The 23,803-nt window shown below is 33.2% G+C and overlaps 1 protein-coding gene across 2 annotated transcripts in view; it reads left to right on the top strand.

The window, feature by feature from the left end:
* The window catches only part of LOC141394812 (uncharacterized), an 85,712-nt gene extending 62,534 nt beyond the window's left edge, over positions 1–23,178 (top strand). Inside the window, exons 2-10 of one of the 2 annotated variants that reach the window (XM_073969714.1) lie at positions 9,814–9,876; positions 9,933–10,071; positions 15,230–15,341; positions 15,422–15,478; positions 16,379–16,597; positions 17,003–17,122; positions 21,309–21,865; positions 22,026–22,102; positions 22,175–23,178. In XM_073969714.1, the coding sequence (XP_073825815.1) occupies positions 9,814–9,876; positions 9,933–10,071; positions 15,230–15,341; positions 15,422–15,478; positions 16,379–16,597; positions 17,003–17,122; positions 21,309–21,865; positions 22,026–22,102; positions 22,175–22,287 (1,457 nt within the window). In that variant the 3' untranslated portion in view covers positions 22,288–23,178. Of the gene's footprint in view, positions 1–9,813; positions 9,877–9,932; positions 10,072–15,229; positions 15,342–15,421; positions 15,746–16,378; positions 16,598–17,002; positions 17,123–21,308; positions 21,866–22,025; positions 22,103–22,174 lie in introns of both variants that reach the window. The other variant, XM_073969712.1, reaches the window with a different exon arrangement.
* The last annotated feature ends 625 nt before the right edge of the window (positions 23,179–23,803 follow it).

Below are 23,803 nucleotides of genomic sequence, written 5' to 3'. Positions count from 1 at the left end.
GCTAAACTGTAATACAGTTTTCATATAGAAAACTCTATTCAGCTATGCTGAATTACAGTATTCCTATAGAAAACTCGATTCAGCTATGCTGAATTACAGTATTCCTATAGAAAACTCTATTCAGCTAAGCTGAATTACAGTTTTCCTATAGAAAACTCTATTCAGCTAAGCTGAATTACAGTTTTCCTATAGAAAACTCTATTCAGCTAAGCTGAATTACAGTTTTCCTATAGAAAACTCTATTCAGCTAAGCTGAATTACAGTTTTCCTATAGAAAACTCTATTCAGCTAAGCTGAATTCAAGTTTTCCTATAGAAAACTCTATTTAGCTAAGCTGAATTACAGTTCTTCCTAAAGAACTATAGAAAACTCTATTCAGCTAAACTGTAATACAGTTTTCCTATAGAAAACTCTATTCAGCTAAGCTGAACTACAGTTTTCCTATAGAAAACTCTACTTAGCTAAGCTGAATCACAGTTCACCTATAGAAAACATTATTCAACTAAGCTGAACTACAGTTTTCCTATAGATAACTCTACTTAGCTAAGCTGAATCACAGTTCACCTATAGAAAACATTATTCAACTAGCTGAATTACAGTTTTACTATAGAAAACTCTATTCAGCTAAGCTGAATTACAGTTTTCCTATAGAAAACTCTATTCAGCTATACTGAATTACAGTTTTCCTGTAGAAAACTCAATTCAGCTAAGCTGAATTCAAGTTTTCCTATAGAAAACTCTATTCAGCTAAGCTGAATTCAAGTTTTCCTATAGAAAACTCTATTCTCCTAAGCTAAATTAGAGTTTTCCTAAAGAAAACTCTATTCAGCTAAGCTGAATTACAGTTTTCCTAAAGAAAACTCTATTCAGCTAAGCTGAATTCATTTTTTTTCTATAAAACCTCTATTCAGCTAAACTGTAATACACTTTTCATATAGAAAACTCTATTCAGCTAAGCTGAATTACAGTATTCCTATAGAAAACTCGATTCAGCTAAGCTGAATTACAGTTTTCCTATAGAAAACTCTATTCAGCTAACCTGAATTCAAGTTTTCCCATAGAAAACTCTATTCAGCTAATCTGAATTAAAGTTTCCCTATAGAAAACTCTAATAAGCTAAGCTGAATTCATTTTTTTCTATAGAAAACTCTATTCAGCTAAACTGTAATATAGTTTTCATATAGAAAACTCTATTCAGCTAAGCTGAATTACAGTTTTCCTATAGAAAACTCTATTCAGCTAATCTGAATTAAAGTTTCCCTATAGAAAACTCTAATAAGCTAAGCTGAATTAATTTTTTTCTATAGAAAACTCTATTCAGCTAAACTGTAATATAGTTTTTATATAGAAAACTCTATTCAGCTAAGCTGAATTACAGTTTTCCTATAGAAAACTCTATTTAGCTAAGCTGAACTCAAGTTTTCCTATAGGAAACTCTATTCAGCTAAGCTTAATTAAAGTTTTCCTATAGAAAACTCTATTCATCTAAACTGAATCACAGTTTTCCTATAGAAAATTTATTCGACTAAGCTCAATCACAGTTTTCCTATAGAGAACTCTATTCACCTAAACTGAATTACAGTTTTCGTATAGAAAACCCTATGCAGCTAAGCTGAATTACAGGTTTCCTATAGAAAATTCTATTCAGCTAATCTGAATTACTGGTTTTCTATAGAAAACTCTATTCAGCTATGCTGAATTATAGTTCTGCTATAGAAAACTCTATTCAGCTATGCTGAATTACAGTTTTCCTGTAGAAAACTCAATTCAGCTAAGCTGAATTACATTTTTCCTATAGAAAACTCTATTCAATTAAGCTGAATTACAGTTCTGCTGTGCAAAATCAAAATTTTCACAATGGAACATTTTACTTCTTTGCCACCCTGTATATTATTTTATTCTTACGCACGCCTAGTACCGTTTTCCCACAATGATCACAGATTTCTAACGAAACTATTTTATAGCATTTCCTTTGTTTTGTTTTATCAATTTATAGAAAACTGTTTTCCCATTATTTCCAGCTTTTCATCTCAAAAAACAAGAACAATAATTGTTCCAACTAGTAGATTGCCGTGTAAAAGTTTTGTTTTCAGATCGTTAAAATTGTTTTAATGATCTTCATAAATTGTCGTTTAAACAGCGTTTTCCTTCTTCATTCTTCTTCTGGTGAACCTCTGCCGAACTCTTTGTCCATAAAATTGGGTTGTTTGGTGGTTGATTTAGTGGCATTGTCGACGGCGGTGGCGACAACGGTGGCAGAGATGGTTTAATGCGTGACTCTTGCACTTATAAAGTGCTCTTCAGTCTGTATGGAGGAAGATGCATTTCTTATTGCATGAGCGTGTGTCGTCTTCCTCTCTCTCCCAGCCATCCAATCCATTGCTTCTAATAGGGTAATTAAATTTATTTTATTTTATTATTTACGTCTTTCTGGATGTGTCATTGGCTCTTAAAGATCTACGAGTTGAAATTTAGAAAAAGTTTTGGAATTTTGTCTATTATTTATGTTTTGTAAAGCATTTTCTTTTTTCCAGATAATTTATTTTATTGAAGCCCATAAACGAAACGTGTGAAGATGTGAAAAGACCCATTATTGTTGTTTCATAGAAGTAAAGGTTAATTCATATGTTTTATATTTCCGTGGTTATGGAATTTTGGTTTTTAATTTATGGGATATGTTCAATAATAATTTTATTTTAAGACAACTTTTCTTATCAGTTTACAAGTTCGCAGTTGGGTGTGAGATTTATTTTCATGATTTTCAAAGGGACTTAATTTGGGCACATAGAAAACATCATTCAGTCTAGCTGAATTGTTGCTTTCAGTTAGAAAACACCAAACACCATTGGGAATTAATAGATTTCAAATCGAAAACCTTATTCAGGCTGAATTGAAGTTTTCATAGGGAAAACCTTATTCAGCCAGGATGAATTGAAGTTTTCCTATGGAAAACCTTATTCAACCAGGATGAATTGAAGTTTTCCTATGGAAAACCTTATTCAGCAAGGCTGAATTAAAGTTTTCCTATGGAAAACCTTATTCGGCCAGGCTGAATTGAAGTTTCCCTATGGAAACCTTTATTCAGCCAGGATGAATTGAAGATCTCCTATGAAAAACCTTATTCAGTCAAGCTGAATTGAAGATTTCCTATGGATAACCTTATTCAGCCAGGCTGAATTGACGTTTTCCTATGGAAAACCTTATTCAGCTAGGCTGAATTGAAGTTTTCCTATGGAAAATCTTATTCAGCCAGGCTGAACTGAAGTTTTCCTATGGAAACCCTTATTCAGTCAGGCTGAATTGAAGATCTCCTATGAAAAACCTTATTCAGTCAAGCTGAATTGAAGTTTTCCTATGGAAAACCTTATACAGCTAGGCTGAATTGTAGTTTTCCTATGGAAAACCTTATTCAGCCAGGCTGAATTGAAGTTTTCCCATGGAAACCCTTATTCAGCCAGGCTGAATTAAAGTTTTCTTATGGAAAGCCTTATTCAGCCAGCCTGAATTGAAGCATTCTTATGGAAAACCTTATTCAGCCAGGCTGAATTGAAGTTTTACTATGGAAAACGTTATTCAGCCAGACTGAATTCAAATTTTCCTATTGAAAACCTTATTCAGCCAGGCTGAATTGAAGTTTTCCTATGGAAAACCCTATTCAGCCAGACTGAATTCAAATTTTCCTATTGAAAACCTTATTCAGCCAGGCTGAATTGAAGTTTTCTTATGGAAAGCCTTATTCAGCCAGCCTGAATTGAAGTTTTCTTATGGAAAACCTTATTCAGCCAGCCTGAATTGAAGTTTTCTTATGGAAAACCTTATTCAGCCAGACTGAATTCAAATTTTCCTATTGAAAACCTTATTCAGCCAGGCTGAATTGAAGTTTTCCTATGGAAAACCCTATTCAGCCAGACTGAATTCAAATTTTCCTATTGAAAACCTTATTCAGCCAGGCTGAATTGAAGTTTTCTTATGGAAAGCCTTATTCAGCCAGCCTGAATTGAAGTTTTCTTATGGAAAACCTTATTCAGCCAGCCTGAATTGAAGTTTTCTTATGGAAAGCCTTATTCAGCCAGCCTGAATTGAAGTTTTCTTATGGAAAACCTTATTCAGCCAGGCTGAATTGAAGTTTTACTATGGAAAACGTTATTCAGCCAGACTGAATTCAAATTTTCCTATTGAAAACCTTATTCAGCCAGGCTGAATTGAAGTTTTCCTATGGAAAACCCTATTCAGCCAGACTGAATTCAAATTTTCCTATTGAAAACCTTATTCAGCCAGGCTGAATTGAAGTTTTCTTATGGAAAGCCTTATTCAGCCAGCCTGAATTGAAGTTTTCCTATGGAAAACCTTATTCAGCCAGGCTGAATTGAAGTTTTCCCATGGAAACCCTTATTCAGCCAGGCTGAATTAAAGTTTTCTTATGGAAAGCCTTATTCAGCCAGCCTGAATTGAAGCATTCTTATGGAAAACCTTATTCAGCCAGGCTGAATTGAAGTTTTCCTATGGAAAACCCTATTCAGCCAGACTGAATTCAAATTTTCCTATTGAAAACCTTATTCAGCCATGCTGAGTTGAAGTTTTCCTATGGAAAATCTTATTCAGCCATGCTGAATTGAAGTTTTCCTATGCGAAACCTTTTTCAGCCAGGCTGAATTGAAGTTTTCCTATGCGAAACCTTTTTCAGCCAGGCTGAATTGAAGTTTTCCTGTGGAAAACCTTATTCAGCCAGGCTGAATTGAAGCTTTCCTATGCGAAACCTTTTTCAGCCAGGCTGAATTGAAGTTTTCCTATGGAAAACCTTATTCAGCCAGGCTGACTTGAATTTTTCCCCTAGAAAACTCTATTCAGCCAGGCATTATCCAAGTGTTTCCCAAGAAAATCTCATTCACTTAAGCTAAACATGAACATAGTGTAAAGGTAGAGTACCACGATTACTCACTTCCTATCCCATTTCAACATACAATTCCCTTTTTATTCCCAACATAATGTAATAGGTCATTGACCACTTATCAAGCTGCACAATCTAAACAACACTACTGCTGTTGATTTACAGAATATCTTGTTTGTCTTTTCAATCTGATAAATCTGCATCTTTCAGTCCAACCTTCTCGTCCTCTAGCGGCTTATGTGAAGTCAAGATGAAACTACTTCTAAATCAATGACCATAGAAAACAAGAAACACAAACAAAAAAAGAAGAATGCGAGGTAAAGGGAAGTGACTCATCATCGGCAACACCAACAACCGTACATTAATGTACGGTCGGTCGGTGATCTGCAGCATTAATAAATGATCATGGCATAAATGTTAATTACGATGACGACGATAATCACCATTTGTATCGAAAAAAAAAGAACAAACAACAAAAAATGCATTTTGAACACACAAGGGCCGGTCTTTTACATGATCGACTTACAACAACTTCGATATGAATGCTTGAATTATATTTCAGTTTTTTTCCTTTTCGTTTTTCATGCATTCCAATTTTGTATTTCTTCGATTGTAAATCAATTTATCATGGATATTGAATTTCTTTTATGTCAATATTTGTCAAAAGTATTTCATATCAATTGGCTTTGTAACAATCATAACAACAACAACAGCAAATTCAGTAATAGTACTTGAGCGGTGGTCTCTTCTTTCGAAATGTTGAAGCCTTGCAGGGTTATGTGGCGGTCATCCATCCAATGCACAGTGGGTTGGAATCAACTCAACTGGACGTTGTTTTCCATAGTAAAACTTGAATTCAGTCTGGCTGAATAAGGTTTTTCATAGGAAAACTTCAATTCAGCCTGGCTGAATAAGCTTTTCCATAGGAAAACTTCAATTCAGCGTGGCTGAATAAGGTTTTCCATAGGAAAACTTCAATTCAGCCTGGCTGAATAATGTTTTCCATAGGAAAACTTCAATTCAGCCTAACTCAATAATGTTTTCCATAGGAAAACTTCAATTCAGCCTGGCTGAATAAGGTTTTCCATAGGAAAACTTCAATTCAGCCTGGCTGAATAAGGTTTTCCATAGGAAAACTTCAATTCAGCCTGGCTGAATAAGGTTTTCCATAGGAAAACTTCAATTCAGCCTGGCTGAATAAGGTTTTCCATAGGAAAACTTCAATTCAGCCTGGCTGAATAAGGTTTTCCATAGGAAAACTTCAATTCAGCCTGGCTGAATAAGGTTTTCCATAGGAAAACTTCAATTCAGCCTGGCTGAATAAGGTTTTCCATAGGAAAACTTCAATTCAGCCTGGCTGAATAAGGTTTTCCATAGGAAAACTTCAATTCAGCCTGGCTGAATAAGGTTTTCCATAGGAAAACTTCAATTCAGCCTGGCTGAATAAGGTTTTCCAAAGGAAAACTTCAATTCAGCCTGGCTGAATAAGGTTTTCCATAGGAAAACTTCAATTCAGCCTGGCTGAATAAGGTTTTCCATAGGAAAACTTCAATTCAGCCTGGCTGTATATGGTTTTCCATAGGAAAACTTCAATTAAGCCTGGCTGAATAAGGTTTTCCGTAGGAAAACTTCAATTCAGCCTGGCTGAATAAGGTTTTCCATAGGAAAACTTCAATTCAGCCTGGCTGAATAAGGTTTTCCATCGGAAAACTTCAATTCAGCCTGGCTGAATAAGGTTTTCCATCGGAAAACTTCAATTCAGCCTGGCTGAATAAGGTTTTCCATCGGAAAACTTCAATTCAGCCTGGCTGAATAAGGTTTTCCATAGGAAAACTTCAATTCAACCTGGCTGAATAAGGTTTTCCATAGGAAAACTTCAGTTCAACCTGGCTGAATAATGTTTTCCATAGGAAAACTTCAATTCAGCCTGGCTGAATAAGGTTTTCCATAGGAAAATTTGAATTTTGCCTGGCTGAATAAGGTTTTCCATAGGAAAACTTCAATTCAGCCTGGCTGAAGAAGGTTTTCCATAGGAAAACTTCAATTCAGCCTGGCTGAAGAAGGTTTTCCATAGGAAAACTTCAATTCAGCCTGGCTGAAGAAGGTTTTCCATAGGAAAACTTCAATTCAGCCTGGCTGAATAAGGTTTTCCATAGGAAAACTTCAATTCAGCCTGGCTGAATAAGGTTTTCCATAGGAAAACTTCAATTCAGCCTGGCTGAATAAGGTTTTCCGTAGGAAAACTTCAATTCAGCCTGGCTGAATAAGGTTTTCCATAGGAAAACTTCAATTCAGCCTGGCTGAATAAGGTTTTCCATAGGAAAACTTCAATTCAGGCTGGCTGAATAAGGTTTTCCATAGGAAAACTTCAATTCAGCCTGGCTGAATAAGGTTTTCCATAGGAAAACTTCAATTCAACCTGGCTGAATAAGGTTTTCCATAGGAAAACTTCAATTCAGCCTGGCTGAATAATGTTTTCCATAGGAAAACTTCAATTCAGCCTGGCTGAATAAGGTTTTCCATAGGAAAACTTCAATTCAGCCTGGCTGAATAAGGTTTTCCATAGGAAAACTTCAATTCAGCCTGGCTGAATAAGGTTTTCCATAGGAAAACTTCAATTCAGCCTGGCTGAATAAGGTTTTCCTTAGGAAAACTTCAATTCAGCCTGGCTGAATAAGGTTTTCCTTAGGAAAACTTCAATTCAGCCTGGCTGAATAAGGTTTTCCATAGGAAGACTTAAATTCAGCATGGCTGAATAAGGTTTTCCATAGGAAAACTTCAATCTAGCCCGGCTGAATAAGGTTTTCCATAGGAAAACTTCAATCCAGCCCGGCTGAATAAGGTTTTCCATAGGAAAACTTCAATTCAGCCTGGCTGAATAAGGTTTTCCATAGGAAAACTTCAATTCAGCCTGGCTGAATAAGGTTTTCCATAGGAAAACTTCAATTCAGCCTGGCTGAATAAGGTTTTCCATAGGAAAACTTCAATTCAGCCTGGCTGAATAAGGTTTTCCATAGGAAAACTTCAATTCAGCCTGGCTGAATAAGGTTTTCCATAGGAAAACTTCAATTCAGCCTGGCTGAATAAGGTTTTCCATAGGAAAACTTCAATTCAGCCTGGCTGAATAAGGTTTTCCATAGGAAAACTTCAATTCAGCCTGGCTGAATAAGGTTTTCCATAGGAAAACTTCAATTCAGCCTGGCTGAATAAGGTTTTCCATAGGAAAACTTCAATTCAGCCTGGCTGAATAAGGTTTTCCATAGGAAAACTTCAATTCAGCCTGGCTGAATAAGGTTTTCCATAGGAAAACTTCAATTCAGCCTGGCTGAATAAGGTTTTCCATAGGAAAACTTCAATTCAGCCTGGCTGAATAAGGTTTTCCATAGGAAAACTTCAATTCAGCCTGGCTGAATAAGGTTTTCCATAGGAAAACCTCAATTCAGCCTGGCTGAATAAGGTTTTCATAGGAAAACTTCAATTCAGCCTGGCTGAATAAGGTTTTCCATAGGAAAACTTCAATTCAGCCTGGCTGAATAAGGTTTTCCATAGGAAAACTTCAATTCAGCCTAGCTGAATAAGGTTTTCCATAGGAATACTTCAATTCAGCCTAGCTGAATAAGGTTTTCCATAGGAATACTTCAATTCAGCCTAGCTGAATAAGGTTTTCCATAGGAATACTTCAATTCAGCTTGGCTGAATAAATTTCCTTATTTGTTCCTATAAGTCCCAGTGTGCCAGTCGATACATTTATATGCCCCTAAGAAAACTATGTAAGAACAAAAACAAATTCAATAGCGTTGAAATTATTTTTCTTACTTCTCAATATTGGATGGTGTTAATCAATCGATTCAAGTGCAATGACCAAACAAACACTGGGCCCTAGAAGAGAGGCTGGTGTTGGTTTCTATATTATTTCAAGGATACGGTATTAAATTTCATAAATTCAACTTAACATTGTTATGTTGTTTGGTTTCGTTGTACCCACTGTTCCATTCATAATCAATATTAATTAGCATTTCATATGAGTATAAATGATTATCTCTTATGCCAGTTGTTGTTGTTTTTGCTGTTACTTAAAATTATATCGATGGGGGTTTTTAACCGCCTACTTTTCCCCCCACCACCACCATTTCTTTGTTTTCAATTAGAACACTTTTGTGACTGTCCTAATTTTTACCCTTATCGTTTAAAGATGATGATGATGATCATCATCGTCGTAGATTGTGAGGGAGGAGGGTACCTTTTTCGTCTTGTTATTTCTTTTCATCAAAACATTTCCATTTATTATTCAATTTTATTGAAATTCAAAACCGCAGTTGATTGAGGGTTTTTTCTTACATTCTAATTGTGATGGATGGATCATTGTGTATTGTTATTAATTATTATTAGCAATTGTTATATATTCACATGATGATCGGTGGCAGTTTGATATGTATGTCATTGTTAATTAGAATTATCTGTATTTAATTGTTTGATTATAGAAGCAATTGTATAACGTCTTTGATCTATGGTACAATGAAAAATATGTTTTAAAACAATTACGATGAATTAAATAAGACTCTTGAATAATCGTTCAGTAATTCGCGATAATTGGTATGGTAGCTCTTAAAACAACATTCTTTAAAATCCACCTTACGTAGGCTTTTTATTTAAAGCCGAACTTTTAACTGTTTTCCCAACGATTGATACTAAGGTATCAAGATGATCATTAAAAAGAAAATCCCTAACCCAGACGTATAGTGAGAACGACCATAGACCTTGGTGCCATTGTAATGGAAAAGTCCATATTCGGTCGGTAGACTAATAGTCAAATCATTTTCCCAGAAACATTCTTTTTAAAAGCCCGAATTTAGCTTTAACTTTCCATACAAATCTGTATGTAATAAATATCTAACTTTATTTTTCCTCGTTTTTGCTCTTTACAGTTTGCAAAGAATGGCTTGTGCGGGAAGATGGTGCCCTGGCCTACAAACTTCAGTCTCAAGAGAGTAAGCACTTCACCCTATATAAAGATTTCTTTAATTAATCGCCTTTCTTTTTACAGTTACAGATTTCTATAAAGGCAATCGCATACGCAATGCTGTGGTGAGGGAAGATTTCCCCACTGCTTTGCAGGAACAAATCAAAGAGAAGGAGACAGCTGAAAAGCAGGCCGAAGCCTATAGACGTAAATTAAAAGAACAGTAAGTAAATTTGAATATTTAATTTTAACATTGATTTGATTTAAATTAATTCAATTTAATAACTTAAGTTATTCATTTAATTTAATTCATTTCATTTAATATTTAATTAATTTTATTTAATTTAATCACTGTAATTTAATTAATTTTATTTAATTAATTAATTTAACTTAATTTAATTTAAGTTTATTTAAATTAATTTTTAATTTAAATTAATTTAATTAAATTCAAATTTATTTAATTAATTTTATTTAAATTAATTCAATTTAATCTAATTGACTTAATTAACTTAATTTCATTAATATATTTTTATTTTTTTAGTTTAAATTTAATTTTATTTATTTTCAGTAATTTAACTTCTTATTTTATTTAATTTTATTATTTTTTGTTTAATTTTATTTAAATAATTTTGTTTATTTTTATTTAATTTAATGTAATTTAGTTTAAGTTAATTTAAATTAATTAAATTTTATTTAATTAACATAATTCAATTTAAAGCAATACATTTTAATTTAATTAATTTTATTTAAATTAATTTATTTTAAGTTTATTTAAATTAAGTTTTAATTTAAAGTAATTTAATTAAATTCAATTTTATTTAATTAGTTTATTCAATTTAAATAATTTAGTTTAATTCAATTTAACATATTATTTGTAATTTTATTTAGTTTATTTAATTTAATTAATTTAATATAACTTAATATTACTTTATTAAATTTACTTTATTAACTACTTTATTAAATTTTAATTATTTTAATTCAATTGACTTAATTAAACTAATGTAATTAATATAATTTTATTTTTTATTTCATTTAATAGATTTTATTTAGTTTAAATTTTATTTTATTTAATTTAAATAATTCATCTTTTTATTTTATGTAGTTTTATTATATTATGGTTAATTTTATTTAAACTATTTTATTCATTTTTATTTAATTTAAGGTAATTCAGTTTGTGTCAATTTAAATTATTTTAATTAAATTCAATTTTATTTAATTAATATAATTCAATTTAAGTTAATTAATTTTATTTTTATTTAATTTAATGTAATTTTATTTAGTTAATTTAAATTGAATTTTAATTTAAAGAAATTTCAAGAAAATTCAATTTTATTTAATTGATTTAATTCAATTTAAATTAATTTTTAATTAATTCTCTTTCGAGTTGAGCTGTTAGGCCTTTAGAGATACATTGAAAAATTAGGAGTCTACCGAAGTCCCACGCATCCAACCATTACACTACGTTTCACGGGTGGTAAATCGGATTTACCACCCGTGAAACGTAGTGTAATGGTTGGATGCGTGGGACTTCGGTAGACTCCTAATTTTTCAATGTATCTCTAAAGGCCTAACAGCTCAACTCGAAAGAGAATTAATTAAATATCACTATAAATGGCCTTCGCCTTAATAAGGCAAAAATAAAAAATTAAATTAATTTAGTTTAATTCAATTTAATTTAACTTAGTCATTTAAATTTTTTAATTAATTAATTAAGTTAATATAACTTAATTTTATTTTTTATAATTTGATTCAATTTTACTTATTACTCTTATCGAGTTGAGCTGTTATGATCTAAGAGGTACATTAAAATTAGGAGTCCATCGAAATCGCACACATTCAACCTAGCATAATGGGTGGTTAGACCGAGCATCAGGCATATTAGAATGTTGTTTATGTGGGTGGACGAAGGCTTAGCTTGAAAACTAGTATTTATACCACAAATCATTCGAAAATTGTATATTCTACTTATTTATTTTAATGTTATAGTACAGTTTACTAGAGTTTTTTTGCCGGGTTAACCCACTTCGAGAGGATTTATTTGACGTTTGCGCTATGGAATTGACATTTGAAAGCCAAACCCACTGGGTTAATCCGGTTAAGTGTAACCGGGGTATTAGTTATTTAATTTCAAACCTTTCCTATAGTCCTACTTGGCTGGTAACCAGTGTTGCCGAATTTGACGATTTATCGTCATTTTGACGATTTTTTGGCCCAAAATTGAAAAATGACGATTTGACGATTTTATGGTCCAAAATGACGATTTTTCACGTTAACCAGAATTGCATGCAATTAAAGGCGACATCTACATTTTGGCCAAAATTTCACGATAGACTTTAAGGAAAACAATGTTCCAAACTCGATTTTATGAGCTTTTTAATGTATTATAGCAATTTCCAGACGGATTGGATATATTTAGGCACATATCTGGAATACAGGTATTTTTATAGTTTTTGCTTCATCTTCGTTTTACATCGACAAACATAAACGGTCACACTGTCAAGGAAGCGAAATTTTAACTATAAGCTGGCATTCAAAACTGGCAACGAGTACCCAGCTATACCTTGCTGCATTGCACTATAGGTAATTTGCCCTCTTTTTGAGACAAAAATTAATAACAGCAGATTTAAAGGATTTTTTAACTTTTTAAATTATTTATGTGTAAAAGTGAGATAAAACAAAGATACGTATATAACGAACAAAGCTATTTCTTCCAATGCCATTTTTATTAGTTTTCTTATAGACAACAAACTGTTGAAAACTATCACGGTAGTAAGTAACAACAATTTTGTCCCCGCTAGTAGATTTTCATACGAATTGTTATTACAATTGTGTATATTTTTTGAACATAAGTTAATAAAGACGATTTTAGTACTCCTTTAAACCGTGTCAATGATTAATATGCAAAAAGAGATAAAATAAAGCTTACTACTGTCGCACCGTTTATAGAAAACCACGGATATAACGAACAATTTGTCTTATTTTACTTGTAATGAAATTGTAAACAACAATATTTTTATATTCATTATTTATTTTCTCAAACCAAACTTACACAATTTTAAGACTTTTTATTGAGAAGTAACCTTATAAAATCTGATAAATATCAAAAAACGGGCAAAATCGGGTTTTGAAACCTGGTAATACCAATGCAGATGACTTTCAGCAATGTGTTCTTGGTGACAAAATCACGGCCAATTTAGTATAAGTCTATATGAAGTGAGTTTAAGAAAAATAAAATATTTAATCTATATTATATATTAAATAAATTCCTCTCGCAATTGCCAATCTATCCCATTTTACATATATTTATATTTGGTTTATTTTTCCGCGATTTTAAATGCATTGAAATATGCCTTATAATATATTTTTTTAGTTTTTCTTCGAAATTCTCACTTTGACGGCATTTCAAACCGCGATAATGGCTCTATTTTAAAAAATATCATTCATATTAATAAATTTTGACATGTTCTTTTTTCAATGCCAACTAAAAAATTATTATTATTAAAAGTTGCAAAATCGACTTTTTGTCTCAAAAACTGGCCAAAATACCTATAGTACATTGCTGCAAACTCGATAACCATAGAGAAAACTATCATCTTCTGAGAGCGGTTATAGAGCTATATTTAAGAGAGATTGGGTTGGATTTATTTCTGTGGGTTGTATATTCTATGTTGTCAGTCTCATTGACAAAACTATCAGCGAAAAAATCACATAAAACGGTAACCAAACCTAGTTTCAGACCATGTTGACGATTTTTTGACGATTTTCCAATTTTTGTTGACGATTTGACGATTTCCGATCAAAAACTGTCGGCAACGCTGCTGGTAACCCTATTTTTCAATGCTTTATTACAAATACTAAGGCAGCTTTTTTCCACCTTTATTTTTATTTGTCATTCTGTATCAGAAGATTTGATCATCAATATTTGTAATCAGAATCTTTGACAAGTTGATGGTGGCAACCAACCGTGTCACTTGGTTGTCCTAGTCCCGGGTTCGAATCTCAGCCTGGCTCATGCCGAAATCATTTTTTGTTTGGCCTTATTAAGGCGAAGGTCATTTTTAGAGTGATATTTGAATTAATTATATTAATACAATTTAATTTAATTGACTTAATTAATTTAATTTCATTAAAATATATTTTTACTTTTTATTTAATTTTATTTAATTTAATATATGTTATTTACTTTAAATTTAATTTGATGTAATTTTATTTATTTAAATAAATTTAACTTTTTATTTCATTTATTTTTTTATTTAATTTACTGTAATTTAGTTTACGTGAATTAAAATTATCTTTTAATTTAATAAAATTCAATTTTATATAATAATTTAATTCAATTTAATTTAACTGATTCATTTTATTTGTATTTAATTAATTAAATTTTATTAATTTAATTGATTTAAATAAAATAATTTAATATAACTTAATTAAATTTTATTTAATTTAATTAAATTTACTTTAACTTAATTAATTTAATTTTGTTTTATTTTTTATTTAACTTTATTTAATTCAATAGATTTTATTTAGTTTAAATTTTAAATAAATTTTATTTTATTTATTTTTATGAATTTAGCCTTTTGTTTAAATTAATTTTAATTTTGTTTAATTAATTTTACCTTTTTAATTAATTTGATTTGGTTTAAGTTAATTTAATTTTTAATTTAATTAAATTCAATTTTATTTAATTAATTTTAATTAATTCGATTAAATTAGTTTATTTATTTTAATTTTATTTAATATATTTAATTTAATTGATTTAATTAAATTAATGTAATATAAATTAATTTAATGCTATTTAATTTAATTTTACTTATTTTAATTGAATTTAATTAATTTATTTTATTTCATTAATATAACTTTATTTTACTTTACATTATTTTATTTAATTAAATTGATTTTACTTAGTTTAAATTTTAATTTAAATTGATTTAATTTAATTCATTTCAATTAATTTAACTTTTAATTTAATTTAAATTGGGTAATTTTTGATTTAAATTAATTAAATGCAATTTAATTTAATATAACATAATTACATTAATTTATTTACCTTTATTTAGTTCAATTTAATTTAAATTAAATGAATTTAATTTAATACAACTTAAATTAAATTAATTTAATTAAATTTCATTTAATTCAATTTATTTTAATTTGACTTAATTTTATTTAATTATTATAATTTTGTTTTAAATTTAAATTAAGGTATTTTAATTTAATTTACTTCAATTTAGTTTAAATTAAATTAATTTAATTATTATAATTTAAATTTAAATTTGTTTTTAATTTTAATGTAAAATAATCTAATTTAAATTAACTTCATTTAAATTAATTTATTTTAAGTTAACTTAATTTCCATAAATAATGCTTTCAACAAATCTTTCCAGGGAAGAATATGACAAGCGTGTGGCCAAAGAAATTGCCGAAAAATTGGAGCGAGATTTACAAGAACAAAGATTACGGGAATTGGAAAGTGAAAGAATTGCCCAGGATATGCAGGTTAGTAGATTTATTTTTATTCGCGCACCTTCCTTTGTAAATACCCATCATTTTGATTTGAAACCTATTTTATGTTTCAGGCAATCTATGTTAATTTACCACCTGTACCCCCACCATCGGCACGTGATAAAAACAAGGTACCACCACCCAGACCAGCTAAAAGTTCCACTTTGTTACAAAACCAACAACAACACCAGTCCACATCACCACCCAGTGGCCACCGTAATCCACAACAACACAGTCCACAATTTCCCATACTCTTGCAACAGCATCATTTCACTTCTAATAATACCGCGGACGGTTGTTATGTTGGTCTAGCTTTACATGCAACGCCAGCCCAGCAGAGATCGCCAACCAACACCAACAACGGCAGTCATCATCAACACAGTAGTAGTAATTTAGTGGTAGGTGGTGATAGTAAATTGTCACCAACTCAGCTAATGCTAAAACAACAACCACTACACTTTCATTCACAGCCAAACAGTCAATCATCACCATCACCAACATCTTCATCATCGCCATCGTTTACATATCGTGCTGGTATGCCACCCAAAGGAGGATCACCCATGAACTCATTGTCCTCATCGTCGTCGGCTTCGCGGCGTCATGTAATTGAGAGTCAACTTAATATGCCGCCACCACTAACACCCACAAGTCCACATACACCACTCACTCCCAGAACACCCAATACACATGCCTTTATGCACACCCCGCCGCCATTGAATGGTAGCGGCGGCACACCTCCTCAAGTCTCCTTTGCCCCCCACCATCCTGAGGTTGAGGAAATCATAGAATATTCGGATGTTGCTGATAGCATAAGACGTTATGATATGAACAACAGATCCTCGACGGATACTCTTGATTCGCACAAATCACACAATAGCGCCTCATCATTATCATCACCAGCACATTCGCACACCACCACCACCAACAATCACTCGCAATCGTACATGCACAATGCTAGCAAAATTTCAATGTCAAGTCGTCTTATGTCACCCTCTAATGAAAATTTGCTAAAAAATGAGCATAAATTTCAGAAACTTTCTCCTGAGAAATATGACAGTTTGGTGGGTAATAATCTGCAGCAACAGCAGCAACAAGGTGCCGTTGCCAAAGATCGGCAACTTCAAGAACATGCCGATGATATTGAATTATATGTGGATCCATGTGATTATAAGGAACTAAAGGAAATTGGCTTGCCAATAACTGAAATAAAGGAAATCAATGCCAAAATGAAACAGGAACAAAAAGATGAGGTAAGTAGAAAATAATTTTTCTACGAGAACTTGTTATTAGTGTGATGAATGAGAGTTTCTTAACTGAACTACATATATAGAAGGACCCAGAAATTGCGATGGGTCTCATAAATCAGATAAAGAACATAATTTTAACTGAAAATGTATAAAGACTGAGTCAGTTTCAACATGGAATTTACGAGTTCGCCATTAACCATTTGGATGAACGGGGAAAATGTGATATTTCCGGTACATCTTTCTACCAAAACAATCGAATCTCCATGTTGAAACTGACTGTATCCAAACTTCGGGTCATTCTATACAATACTGATGAAGTAACCAGTCATCGTACTAATAATTAGTAGTCGAATTAGCAATATGGAAAACATTTCGAATATTCATATGTCATTTTATTTCTTTGCGCAGCTCTTAGCACGTCGTTTACAAGAAATGGAAGTTAGCGATGGCATGTCATTAGAGGAAAGAGATCGTATGCTGGCTATTGAAGCTCAAGACAAAGAATTGGCCAAAATGCTACAAGAAAGAGTAAGTTGATCACTAATAGTAAGTTAAACGTTCATAATACGATTTCATACAATTGTCAATGAAACGTTTCACTGTAGTACATTATTGATAAAAATCACTAAAAATTATCAGCGATCAGTATCATTTATTGAATCGTAGTATACATATATAACGCTAAAAATTCTAGCATTGGATATATAGTTTGACATATTGCCCGTTCAATTTAATTAATAAGACGAGCTACGGATCTAAAACAGCAAAAAAGCTATTTTACTAAAGTAGAGAGCACTTTTGAAGTAGTCTAATCACTATTGAATTCAAGGGTCGATCGAAGGTTTTACTGAAATAATACTAGAGATGGTCAATTAAATTTACGCAAGGGATGAATCAAAATGTCTGACAAAAACAATGACCTAAATCGTTCGTGACATATTTGAACAGATTTCAAGACTTCCAATACTCAAGTTGTCACATAGAGGCACTCATTAACCACCGTTGTAATGTGTTTGGGTGGAAGCTCGATCTCACCATCAATAGTGCCAAAGTTAAATTCCCGGGAATACATCGTCTCTGTAATTGCAACAGTCTCTGCAACAAAGTCAGCGGAATTGTAGGCTTTATGAGTCGAAGAAACTTCATCGTCGCCGCGATCTAGGAAAAAAGATCAATGTCACCTGTAGCTTGCAACGTTGCGATGTTTACAACGTTTTGTTAAAGGATCGCACAAGAAGCGTAGAAGGAGCAAGGTAAGTGCTCCATTATACACCAGTCTGTCCAGTACAGACCTATCTCCCTTGAGCTTAATTCTAGCGACCCACACATGGAATATAGCAGTAAAGTGTGGGACTGCCGAGGTAGAGTTTCTTAATCTGTACCTACGGCCGACGAATAGTTGTGCCCTGCTTTATATGCCTGAAATTAGTTCGAGCAATGGTACAGCGCTTGCTGAGCAAATTTATAGATCCATATTATACACATTGAACAAAGATGCTCCTACGAAGATAAGATGACATTGCCACAACTTGCAAGACATCGCCATTGTGGCACTCGGTATGAAACACTGATTGACAAGGATTCAGAGAATTTACCAATCACCACTTTAGACTGTTGTCCATTCCCTCATATTCTCGGGTAGTGGGGAGAATGTTCCGGGACATCATCACAGCGAATACCCAAAATTAGACCAAAATTTTCCAACAGAGGTGACACCGAGAGTGATAGGACGAAGAGGAGCGTGCTACGGCACATAAGAGCCCTCTCAGCCGAGGAGGTACAACCGCAATTTACGATGTGCGATGTTGCAAAGGCATCCGAAACGCGAAATCATCCAAAGCTTTGGGCCCACATGGAATCTCAATGCACATGGCAATGCTTACACAACTGTATGAACCCATAGTTGAGTACTTAGCAAGTGCCCTTAATCTATCGTTAGCCACCCATACTGTACCAAAAGACTGGAAAGTTGGCAGGGCGGTCCCGCAACTGCATCACACGCTATATTCAGACATATCAGTCGAGGACTGAACCTGAACTGACCATGCGACCGAATCGTCGTGGTGGCTCTTGATCTCTCGAAGACCTTGGATATCGTCAGCCACGCCAAGCTGTTCGAGGACATAGAAAATACATTCCTCCAGCCCTGTTTGAACCGTTGGATATTCAACTATATGTCTGGACGCCAGTCATTTGTGGAATTCAAAAATAAGAAGTCCAAGACGCATAGAGTGAAACAAGGAGTTTCCCAAGGTGGTCTGATATTTCCGGAACTGTTTGACATCTGAAATTCCACCCCTACAAATGATAACTAAATGTATGGGGATGATTGTACGATCTTGGCGTCGGGTCCTATCGTCGCTGACATACCTGATAGGAATACGATAATATCCGCCGCTAAATTCACTGTCACAGTGTTCACCACCTGAACGGCTGAAATGAGGCTTCCCCTGAAAATATTGTTCGATGATGTGACTGATTCCGACCACAACCTATACCTGCTGTCATAATAGACAGCCGCTCCATTGTATTCATCCTGAAATAAAGAAATGATTATTAAAAGGATAGTTGTAGTGGATAGACAGGGTATTTAAAGATTAGATTATAACTATTAAAGTGAGTTTACGTAGAGTGGGTATTTGCCAATTTGTTTTCCCGTTGGAGCCATCCCAGGTCTTTGTCGAGGAAGAGTAGACTCGTCGGCTCAGTTTTGCAGAAGGCTGTTAGAGATTGAATAGTGCGTTCACCCATGGTGCGCAATCTTCTGGACATAAGCATTGGACAGCGGCATAGTAGGTGCTCGATTGTCTCTATCTCTTTTTTTCTGACCGCGAAGACTTCTGCTTGGATGACTCTACAATTTTTGTTCAGTTTGAAGGAGAGTCGTAAATTGAGGGAATTGCCGTAGACGCATGCTCCCTTAGAGCCGAATCCAGTCATCCCTGTGGCGTATATGCACTTTGATTGTGGTGATGTATAACCACTGAAACCAGCTATGTGGCTCCAGTATGGTATGCAAATGTTAGCGCTAAACAGTGGAAGGCTATTCAAATCTGCAGGAATGCCGCCAGAATCTAGGACTGTAACAGCGTACTTCCTCATGACAGTAGGGGACCAGTACAGCAAGAAGTTGTTGATGCTGCTCCTGCTTGGGAGTTATCGCCGTGAGCATCTCTACCACAGTATTGTGGACAGGCTCTGCCACCCAGGCACGTCAGAAGAAATCTTCTTGATCTAAAGAGTGCGGTCCAAATGTACAAACGAGAACCTCTAAATCAAGGAGCCTATCAGACAGTATGTATAGCATTAATACTGATGCATTCATTCTCAAGGTATAGCGTGAATTTCGGACGATGAAGCTCCATTCGCATTGGGCCCGAATTGATAACATGCTACCCTAACATATGCCCTGTATGATACGCTGCATCTGTTTAATTGTACAGCTAAACTAACTCAACTGTATCCTCATTCTTTATGGGTTACTACAACAACATCACGTTGACTATTCCGAAAAGATTGGCACCTGGTAAAAGGTCTAAGAGAAGAGTATATTGTCGCATTAAATCTCGTCATGCTGAATACGTAGCTTCTACTTCTACGACGTATAGTGTTTCAAATTCCATCACAAAATCAAATCACGTAAAGCTTTGGGGGCAGGTAAAATCTCCATGGTAAACGGGATCGTTGCCGAATCAATAAAACGGAAAGATCAATCCCTATACTGAAGCCAGTAAAGGTGAATTGTACAGGCCCATTTTTCACCCATAGCACAGAACTTTGTCAGTCAGGGATACCTTCAAAATTGAATCGTACAAAGCTATTTTCCGGGCTCGTTTTCAATTTCTCTCTTTTTCTTGAAAAAATAACATATTTATCGGCTCTTCAAATTGTGGTCAGATTTTTTTTTGTAGAAGTTCTTTTTGACCATTGTACATATTTTCCAGTCGTTTGGGTGCAGTCTCAAATATTTCGTTCCAGCGCTAATAGGTTATATCCACGAGGTGTTCTTTCATTAAACAATTAGAATAGGGCACAGTATATGAGGCTGATGTGACACAGTTTTTTGACATGATCAATTTTGGGCCGATCTATACCTTGCATTCCAAACTCGGAATAGTCTTGGTCTCTTAAACACCTCATCTCTAATCCACATAACTTTATATTTGAAACATACCTTTAATAGTTATTTTTGTGTACGCTTCTCATGCTTCACCTTCAATCCCCACCAGATCTAATAGCATTTCATATCTCTTCTCATTCCGCATCACATTTTCCCATTCTGTGTCTATCTCTCTAAAATCTTGCTAATCTTTTAATTGTTCTTCTAAATTATTCCTTTACCTCACCATAACAAGATGGATTATACTACGTGGGACATATTGAGACCCGGTGTAGTAACAGTAAATCGGGGATTTAGTTTTTCACGTGCCTTAAACGATTTACGTTTAGATACATTTACGGGAATATTTCCAAGGGAGACAACAAATAGAATATTGGTGTGTGTGTATGTTTTGATGTGACAGGTCTGTGGAGTCAAATTCGACGTCAATCACGGACTTAAAACTTCAATGGGAATTAAGTTCGAAATCGTGTTGACTACGCAGACCTGATTATAAGTAGCTTAAAAGTAGATTATTTATGAATATTTAAAGGTTTCTTTATTTCTTTTTCATAATTTTCTAACATTTTTTTTGTTTTATTTTCTCCATCACAGGAACGTGCCAAAGCCAAACGCGCCAAAGAGAAGGCACGCCAACGTAAAAGCCAACAGGGCAAGGAACCCCAACCCCATTTAAGCAATGGTTTAACTCACAACGGTGTTCATTTTCCACATGCCGACAACCTCGTTATGCAGACATCGACTAGTAGTGCAGCAGCCAGACACAGTCACATGTCGTCCATTGATAGTAACCACCAACAACAATATCATCATCAGCAGCAACAACAACAGCAAGATCATGAAGAAGACCCTTTGGACTTGGAAGCATATTCCAGTCCCATAGATGTTCTGAAACATGCACAACGCACACAAAATGGTTGTCTAACAAATGGTAGTCTACAACGCGATATTGTCAGTCAACAGGCAAGACATGCCAGTTTGGCAAAGGAAGATGATATTTATACACTGCCCGTTGATAGTTGTCGTCCTGGACCAGCGCCATTAAGTACCAGTACAAGTTTGCGGCCAGCATCAATGAATGTTTGTGGCGAGACAGTTCAAACAAATGGTGTGCACAGTAGTGGTGGATATTCACAGAATTCAATGACCAGGTAAGTTGGATCGAATCCTTTACACTCCTAGAATTTAAAACTATTCTTTAAAGGGTCCCAATTCAGTCCTTGAAAATGTCCCTTAAAAATCCATATATGGAAAATTGTTTTTCAAAAGTCCACAAACCATTCTAACAATAATTTTTCTAATTTCTTTTAGATCGGAAAACTTTTCCATACATTCACATGACTCGGTGAATTCTCGTCATAGCTCAACATCCAAAACACAAGCCTTCGGTATATATGTATAAAAATTTCCCAAACTATGGTCCATAAAATTAAACTAAACTCTTTTTTTCTCATTTGCAGATCAAAACTCAAGTCCCACACCACCTTACATGCCAATTCAAGGTACACGACGATCAAATTCAAGTGAGGATCGTAAAAAGAAATCCAAGGACAATAAATGTACCCATCAGTAAAAACTCCGTGAAAGAGTGATGGAATCAATGGCCAAAGGAAAATCTATAATTATTAGAAGAGAGAAGCAAACGTGTCTCGAAGAGAGCAAAAAAAGTCCATAACAATAAAATTGTTATTGAAATAAACGTTTTTTGTTAAACTCGAATAAAATTAGTTAAGGAACTTTAGAAAAGGAAAAGCAAAACGAAAACTAAGTCATGGTGTCTCGAAAGAAGAAATCATAAATAACTACAGCAACGGAATAAAACCATTGTAAAATACACAACTTTAAGTTGGTGGGTAAGGAAAGAACTCTGCTATACTGAACCCACCACAACATATTTTCCAAACACTGCAAAACAAAAGACTCCTGGAAATAGCCCCAACCCCTTTTTCCAACAAGAAAAAAATATTACTTACAATCCTGTCTGTCATCGTGTATGGTAATTGCGTCCAAAGAAAACACGAAACTAATAATTGTTGGTTAGCTGTTTCCATAGTAAATGAAAAAAATGAAAACTATCTGCTGAATTTATTCTGATATCAAAAATGAATTTTTGAAACTGATTTTTTATAGTTATTCTAATCTATATAGTATATAAGTTATCATTATTATATAAACTATTGGCATACATACGTACATAAATTTATCTTATATTATTGGTATGTTTAGAGACATACATAAAAATCGGCATAAATACATACTTACATACCTATAAACATTAAATTTATAATCAAAACTTTAAGTATTCAATATTTAAGGGTATTTTCTATGATCTACTAGTACATAACAGACATACAAACGTATTTATTATGTACGTGCTTACATACATATTATATAATATCTATACAATTTTTTCTTTATATTTAAGCTTTGAAAATAAATCAAATTATTGGGAAAATTAAAAAAATAGTATAAATTTCTTTGGCATGGACACCAATACAAAGTAAAGTAGATACTACAACAAATATAACTCATGAACAACCACATAGAAATTTGTTATTGTTGTTTTAACAGAGTTGTCATTTTATATTTTTACGTTCCAGGGACGAACGCAGGATTTCTATATGAATTATTGATACAAAGTACAGTTGAAACTCGATTATCCGTGATTCGATTATTCGGCATAGAAAAGAATTTTTGGATTTTTTTCATATCCTCTATTTTTCGTTATAAACTTCATTATCTGGGAGTAAAAAAGCCCACTTTCCAATTAATTTGATTAAGCAAACAAAAGGTAAACAAAAGAAAAACTGGAAATTCTCCCATATTAAACAATTTGTGTATATGGTATCACCAAAACCCTGGGACAAAGTCAATTCAGATGAATCTGATGATGATATTATGTATCCTTTTAAAAATTGATCGATTACTAACAAATATAATACAAATTGTAGACTTTATTATTATTATTATATTATTAGAATTGTCATTCTTTTCATTCTTTTGTTTAAGAATAACGGCTATAATATGGATCCCGATATAACTCCATTCGCGAATATGTCGAATAGAGTTACAAAGGGGATTAATGTCAC

This window comes from Musca autumnalis, unplaced genomic scaffold (assembly GCF_047663935.1).
Source record: "Musca autumnalis isolate F117 unplaced genomic scaffold, ASM4766393v1 scaffold_2, whole genome shotgun sequence".
Taxonomy (NCBI): domain Eukaryota; kingdom Metazoa; phylum Arthropoda; class Insecta; order Diptera; family Muscidae; genus Musca; species Musca autumnalis.
The sequence above is the reverse complement of the archived record's forward strand: the minus strand, read 5'-3'. Positions and strand labels throughout refer to the sequence as shown.